Genomic DNA, 7,874 nt, shown 5'->3' with positions numbered 1-7,874 from the left:
ACAAGCCATTGTCGGAAACCCTGCAGCTGGGAAGGGGGGGGGGGGTAATAGGATTGATCAAATCAACTGTTTCAATTCGCGTTAATCGACAATTACCATGGAGTATAGGGTTGCATTGAAAACAAACATGTTTAAAACCAGGCCCTTGTATAAAACATACTTTTTTTAAGCCACGACGTCAAGAATATTCAATAGTGACGTCATATTGGATTGACATTGACAATTGAAAATATAGTGTAAATATAGCTCCTTTGACGAAATATCTGTGCTATTGCTGTTGAACCGACTATTTTGAGGGTTCCTGCAATCCCATAGTCGGCTATATCGGGTGGTAATCGTCCATAGGCTCATACAACACGTATTTTGGAAAGTATTTACACAGTTATGGCATAATTTTACAACTTAAAAAGAATTTTTTTCAAAAGGCCTTTGTTTAAAACACTGTTTAAAGCATGTTTTAAACATAGTGTTTCAAACACCGTTTGTTTTAAATGCACCCCTACCATGGAGCATTTCCAATAACGAAAAGATAGCACGGCCTGTAAGGACTCGAAATTGTGATAGCAGCATTGTCAGCTTCTATGTCGCTCAATGAAAGTTGATCAAGAAATCAACACACCATTGATACTTCTCTTCAGGTTCAAATGTAGCCTCGGGGGGGGGGGGGGGGGTAGAAGTTTGGTACATATCATTATCAATTTAAGAAGCATTCGGTAGACCCAGTTGTTGAATTCAGCTGATATTTTGTTCACCGAGAAATAGTTTCATGACCGCAGTGAAGAAATTACCACCATGGCTTAACGGTACATCACGAATGGGCCTCCTGAAGCATTTCATGCCATTTATCAGTTAAGAAATATTCAGTATCATTGTCTTGCAGATTTTCCGATAGAGCGATAGATGATTCCATGTCAAAAAATCATCTCGGTGAGGAGGCACGAGATCCAAATATTCAGATCGTGGCCATCTTTGCCAAGATTTCATTGGAATGTGCCCAGTATAATATATCCGGATATCCACTGTTGACGTGATGAAAATGCTGGAACATCGCGTTTGGTTTTCCGGAATCTGCAACAAAAATGAACAAATGATGTATTTAGAGACACAAATTAACCTTAAGAATGCTCATAGATTTACTAATTCCAGTTTTGGTTCAGTTCCAGGACACACATTGCTGACAGCATCATAATCATGTTAGCTTCAAACACACTTCTACTATGTGTAGATAAAATATAAATAGGCTACCCCAATTCTACGCATACCGAGAACGAATCTACCTAAGACACGCGCGAATCGTTTTTTATAATCACATTACTGAGATAATTAAAACCGGAGTGGCCAATCTGAAATCCCACTCGTGATCCAAATTATGTCAATCTCGTTCAGGATTTCTGTGATGTTTAGCAGTTGAAACCTTTCAAACTGCGTGGGCCTTGAGATCGGGTTGTCGCGCCAGAAATTGAACATAAAAATTAATATAGGAAGTATTTACCTTAGAACAGTGGTTCTCAAACTTTTTAAGACACGCCCCCCTTTAGGATGGTGAAACGCAACCAGGATGCTAGCAAACCTAACGGATAGTTTTATGGCATGGAAGTTTACGACTGTGGATAAGAGATTTTTAACTATGAAATTCAGACTAAATACAGAGCAATGATTATGAAGTGAAGATTTTTTTCAGTTGAGCTCAGCTTCGCGCCCCCTTCAGATGCCTTCACACCCCTTAAGGGGGGCGTGCATCCCAGTTTGGGAACCATTGTCTTTAAAATTATCACGGTGAAATATACTAAGAAAAAGTTTAATTAAGTCCCTACATTAATTCGATATTGAGTATGTATTTTATCAATATTTTTTTTAAAGTTTCTTTAGACTGTCGCGGGCCGCACAGAACGGTGTTGCGGGCCGCATGCGGCCCGCGGGCCGTAGTTTGCCCACCCCTGGTCTATGTCGATTCTGAGGGTGCTCCACCCCGATATGAGTCTTAACATTTCATGGGATATGTCTCGGTGATTGAAACTGATACTGTGCCAGTTTTCAAAGTTACCACTCCATGATAAGGGTGATAATTTCGTTTCCGAATCGAGTATGTGTTGATCCGTCTTATATACTACATAACAGATTTTACGTGAAGGTCGGTGTTGGCCTGTACTTATTTTAGCAGCAGATTTTACTCAAATCCAGTGTTAGTATGTGTTGATAGTGTCCAATATTTTGTGGACACAAGCAAATCTCACGGCTCAGTGAAATTGGTCTACGTCGCACTTTCTATTTGGCTTTATTGACCGGCTTGATTTGATAAAACGGGCATCAATCGAAAGCTGCCGTTCTACTGATTACGAATATATAACTTTTATTCCGCTCATGGCCCCGGAACCTCCACAATCAGCCTCGAATTTTTCATTGTTATTGAGAGTGGCATAGTGACGCAACAATGCTGTCTGGCGAAACGAGAGCGTAGCTCAGGAGCAAATGAGTGGCTGCGCGGCGAGAGTGCTGAGCTGGCATCGCGGCAATGATACCGCTGTATTACTTCTGACGCAAAAGGTCTCCGACATTCAGATAAATCCGAATGGAGATTGAAAAATGATAAATTAAATTCCAACGTCACCGTTTAGTTAAATCTCCTATATTCCTGACAAGGGCTATATAGGATAGGCTTGGTAAGAGAGCATTCCAGTGAAAAATAAAGGTGAGGATTTGGAGGTAACATTTTGGAATCATTTGACTTGTCCGACCGGCAAGCTATCTAATAAAGGATTGAATCCGGACCGCGACCCTAGTTTAGTTGGACACCGCATGCTATAAAGTTAAATCATACAAGAGGGTTGGTAAAGGTGAGCAAGTGTACGACAACATAAGCTGTAAGCTCCGATCACTGCATTTGCGATCAATTTATTTGAGGTATTACGTTGGAGGCTCGGTAAAACGCACAATCATTGATTGAGTGATTGGTTAGCAATTTGTGATTATACAACATACAGCGATTTAGTCGACATCGATTACTGGATGACTAGAAATTGACTCGAAAATTTTGCTTCGAGTCGCGAGTCAATCTGCATTTTTGAAGCGTCGACTCAAAGTAAAGTCAAGTAATTTTTGCGAAGTCTAGTCATACAAAAAAGGTGAATCGAGTCTGACTCGAGTCAAGTCATGACTTGGGTCATCTAACACTGATTTGGCAGAGAATCTTATTGAACACGCTAGTATTCTTATTTCAACATCTACGACCTATCTTTCTTGATTCAACTGTAAATGTGCTCATATTAAAACAAATCAAATATATATGTTCGGCTGACACTCGTCAGACGTAATCGTAAGCAACTTATTCGTGTTCATTTCAATATGAATATACTATTCAAAAGGACATCTGGTTGAATCGAACACAGCATTCTAATATCTGAACGACAAATTGTCTTCTGAACACGCAATCTTATGATTTTCGAAGGTTCGTCCGTGAGAAATCGTTGATTACGTTGGATTTTCGAAATATGAGAGCCTTCGACATTGTCCGCGAGCAGTCAATTGCGAGATGGCAACGATATGGTGTCTGAGATTGCGTGTTGTTGGTCTTGTTTATATTCAATTCAAAAGAATCCTCAAGTCATTCGTTCGTTACTGCTGGTTGGTAGGGCTGGTGATCGGTCTTTGGCATCACTGTATAATGCTTTCAGTATTCAATTGTGCATAATATTACTACATACTGATTTCTGAACTTATCCGATAAACGAATATGGATGGATCTGGGAATGACACAACGTAAGTGTTTGTTTCCGGTGTTGAAAAGATTTCGTATGCCTGGCTATTTCTGGGCTAATGTAACCTAACTAATGTACCTGTTACAATAAGACTTGAGACGAACAAGCACCATCGGCGCTCATTGCAGGCCAAGTAAAGCCAGTAAAGCTTGTAGACCTGCCATTCACCATACTGCTGGGTAACTTACTGACTAGAATGTTCATGCATATGGGAATATTGCTTATGGACAAGAGACTTTCATCCTTTGATGTCCGAGCTGATGACAGAATTTAAATTCCCTTCTGGGAAGACGATCGGGGCGACACCGAGAGAAGGTCCATTACAGGATATCAGTTCTCAATTCGAGTGGTCTCAGGTTTTGTGTTGTGTTGTGAAATTCTATCACTTGAACGAAAGCGAAACTAGAAGTGAAATTTCGCAGCAAAATGTGAAGGGCATGATAATATATCCATACGGACAGTTCCACCCATGTACCATCGGTGATATATGGGTGTGAATATACACCCGTGGTACACGATACCCGAACCTATACCTCAGAGTTATACCGCGGTATAAATCAAACACAACATCTTAATCCAAAATATGCTTCCACGTAGGAAGGTGTGCGTGCGCGTAAGCACGTAGGATTTATGACCGCAATTTAATTCTAAGATAGGTTCTTTTTCCGTCTACCACCGTTTGGGTGTGAATGCACACTATTTACGCTAAGATTGTTCAACTTTATGCATTCTTCTCTAATTCGGTTTTCAGAGCACCGTCAATGTTCACATCTCGGCATACCGCGTGGCTCGTGTTCAAGGATATTCTAAGCTGTGCATCGTTCTACATATTTGCCGTGCAATGCGCGTATTTCTCAACGCGTAAAAGGCGCCGTTGGCACAACATGACAGAGAAGACTGAAGCCATTATGTTGTTGTCCGTCGTGACGTTGAATTTCGGGTTGCTGTTGCTGTTAGCAATCGATTCACATTTAGGAGTTATATCTGACTCAAATCGAGTGGCTTTCATGGCAGTATCATACTCGTTATACTGTATTTCACTGCAGTTAACATACAGCGTTTTATGGCTCAGACAGCGTGCCCTTTATGAAAATAAAGCCTTGTCTCATTTAACTAACAAATTCTCGAGATTTGTCAGTAAGTATTTCATCATTTTCATGTTAATTTCAATACTGTTGGTGTTAATCATGTATTGTGTTATAGTTCTCGGTAAAATGTGTGACGCAAAGTGTTACCACGATTTCATTCTTACTTCACAAATTATATGGCCTTGTAGCGTTGAGATCCCGATTTTGGCTATGTTTTTGTACCCGTTACTTAAACACCGTAGCGCGCGTCTCAGTAATGATCCAAGGTATATGTCGTTGATGAAACGAATGATCGTTTTTGCTGCAACGTGTCTTATCACGGATGTAGCAACTGCGATTATAACAGCCCGCCTTTACTTTGATATCCAACTTAATCTGCTTTTACTGAAGCTGGTGATCAACCCCGTTTGTGTGATTCTCACTCCGGCGAATTGGAAAGCTAGGCTATTTCCGTGGACGCAACAGGGTGCCAGAATGAGAAAAATGTCTGTCGTGAGCTCGCTAGACTGGTTGGCGAAAATATCAGATTTCAGTCACTTCGATTCGATCCGTAGGGGTAATAAAATGACGTTGTCGCCACAAGAGTCTCTGGAAGGAAGTACAGCTCCGGTCATGATAAAGACAATCCCAATCTGAGTCGTTATATTCCGCCATTCACTTTTCAATCCACATTTTTACTGGCAGCCATAAGCTATGTAAGAAAATCGGAATGACATTCCTTTAGAATTGAAGGATATGTCTTTTTCGACCTTCTGAAACTTGAATCTCATTAACCGTATCTACCGTATTAAAGTTATGGGGTTTTACTTCTATTGGAAAATTATTTTGTTGTTGTGAATTGACAACTCGTTAAATATGTTTAAACTCCAATTCATCTGTTTTTTATTTCGCTAGTATTTAATTTTTGGACATTTCTGTATTATTTTTATTGCTCATTATACTGTTGAAGTTCCAACTTTCTTTCCACTGTTCGGCCGGTAACCATTTTAACTTGATTTCAACTTACTTCATGACTCGTAATATTCCCCACGCCACTTCAGAAACATCGGCTATGTCGCGATCTTGCAATACAAGATTTGAAAGTAATAAATAACTCTTCTTTGCGACTTATGTATATAGGCCTATCACACGTAGCCTACTGCCCGCGTACTGTTCGCAGCTTGAAACAGCTACTTATTCTCGTTATCTCGTAGCAATTCTCGTTCAGTGCTGTTTCCCTTGTTTCATTTTAATATTTTTCAGCTACATGGGATACGTAGGCTATACTTCAATTGTTATGGATTGCGTTAGTACAATGTAGAATCCTGCAAAATTTCATGCCTTTACCGTGAACTTTCGACTGCAATAATTCGCAAAAATTTCCGCCTTGATATTTTTGTTGTCGGTGGTGAGTATATAAGTACAATTGTGTTATTGGCTATATGGAGGGGGAGCAGAATCAAAGCCTTTAGGAATCGGAATCAAACATTCACGCGCGAATCAAATCGATCTATATTTGATTTTTTCTAGTTGCTAAAACGACAAATGCATAGTAGTACTGTAGCCTACTTCAAAATATCCTTGTCCCATGGCCGTGAGAAAGTATCATCGCACACGGTATGTTGGCAAAACGAACATTTCATTCTTAATGCGCGACTGAGCGTCTTGTGATGTTGCTCGATCGCCTCGAATCACTTGGAAATGAATCCGTCACGCACGCGCGAATGTTTTATTCCAGCCAGTAATTGGCTAAATGCATCGCCGAGATGTTCCGCTTGGATTTTTCGTAATTAAAAATCCTTACCAATAGTTACAGACAGTTACAACAGGGCTACTCAACTATGTTAGCAAAGGTCTAAAAATTCATTCGGCCAGTTATAACCCTTGTGAAATATATTACAGCCATCCGAATTTAACACGTTTTAACTATATACAAGTCCGGTAAACCGGTATTAGCAAAAGCAATAAGCGTATAATGTATTTAATATTTATTGGTCTGTTAGCCCCAGCTAGTGAGAGAATCGGAAGTATTTATTTCTTGCTAGTTCTTCAAATCTCATCATCATCATTGGTTTATTAGCAATTTTATCAGTTCAATACACCACAAAAAATGCGATACAATGAAAAGACAGGAAGATGTCGAAGCGACTTGAGTAGTCTATGGAATCAGACAACCACCTTGGCCTAGGCTATGTAGAGAGGAGGCATGCACATTGAATGAAAGTAAATAAGACAGTATAGAAAAAGAAAGCGACAAGAATAGGGCGGCATGTCATGGGAAGCGAGATCGATATGTCAGTCGTGGTCCGGTAATCTTGAGAATGGACTGTATTTATTTAATAGTAATTGCATGTATTTCGACTTGAATGTGGACACTGGACATGCTCGTCGACTGTCGGATGGCCGGCGGGATACTGTTCCGCACATCAGGTCCGGCATATTTTATAGAGCGATGATCTTTTCGGTCGATCATATGATATTTGGACGACGTGGACGCGCGTGTGTTGTACTTGTGCGCTTTTCATTCCGAGGTAAAGAAGTAATTGAATTATTCGGGGCAACGACCGCAGTGGAACTGATACATAAACTTGGCGATTTCTAGTTTCCCCATATCTTCTATGTTTAGGACGCCGAATCTCTTCAGCAGCTACTTGTTGGATGGGCAACCAGTTCTAAAATTGTGAAGGCGAGTCCAAGGCCGTGGTTATGGGGTATACAGCAAGCACTTGGGGCGTGGTTAAACACTGGTCGTACAGATGCGAAATTAATTATTAAAAGCTGATGTTTGAAAACATGCACCGACTCTCCGCTCCCGGAGACATTGTGGCTCTAACCGCGGCGGTCACATATTCTTATTCTGGAGCTGAACAGAAAGAATAAAACGCTGCACTTTGTGTTTGCGAATCAAAGATAATGGATTTTGTTTGTTAAAAAAGCAAACTAACTAAATACTGAGACGGATAAAGTCCAGGTTAAAATCTGAATAAGCCCGCCCACTGAGTATAGCCAATAGTCATTGTACACTATAGCTAATCAACTGTATTTTCAGAAC

The 7,874-nt window shown here is 40.3% G+C and overlaps 1 protein-coding gene across 1 annotated transcript; it reads left to right on the top strand.

Moving 5' to 3' along the window:
- Positions 1 to 107: 107 nt before the first annotated feature.
- LOC145443085 (uncharacterized) lies at positions 108 to 6,242 on the top strand. Its single transcript, XM_080321081.1, has 2 exons — positions 108 to 3,756; positions 4,507 to 6,242. The coding sequence occupies exons 1-2, from the start codon at positions 3,731 to 3,733 to the stop codon at positions 5,477 to 5,479; spliced, it is 999 nt and encodes a 332-aa protein (XP_080177207.1). The 5' UTR covers positions 108 to 3,730; the 3' UTR covers positions 5,480 to 6,242.
- Positions 6,243 to 7,874: the final 1,632 nt, after the last annotated feature.

This window comes from Botryllus schlosseri, chromosome 7 (genome assembly GCF_051294905.1).
Source record: "Botryllus schlosseri isolate E-star chromosome 7, Bs_hap1, whole genome shotgun sequence".
In the NCBI taxonomy this organism is placed as follows: domain Eukaryota; kingdom Metazoa; phylum Chordata; class Ascidiacea; order Stolidobranchia; family Styelidae; genus Botryllus; species Botryllus schlosseri.
The sequence above is the reverse complement of the archived record's forward strand: the minus strand, read 5'-3'. Positions and strand labels throughout refer to the sequence as shown.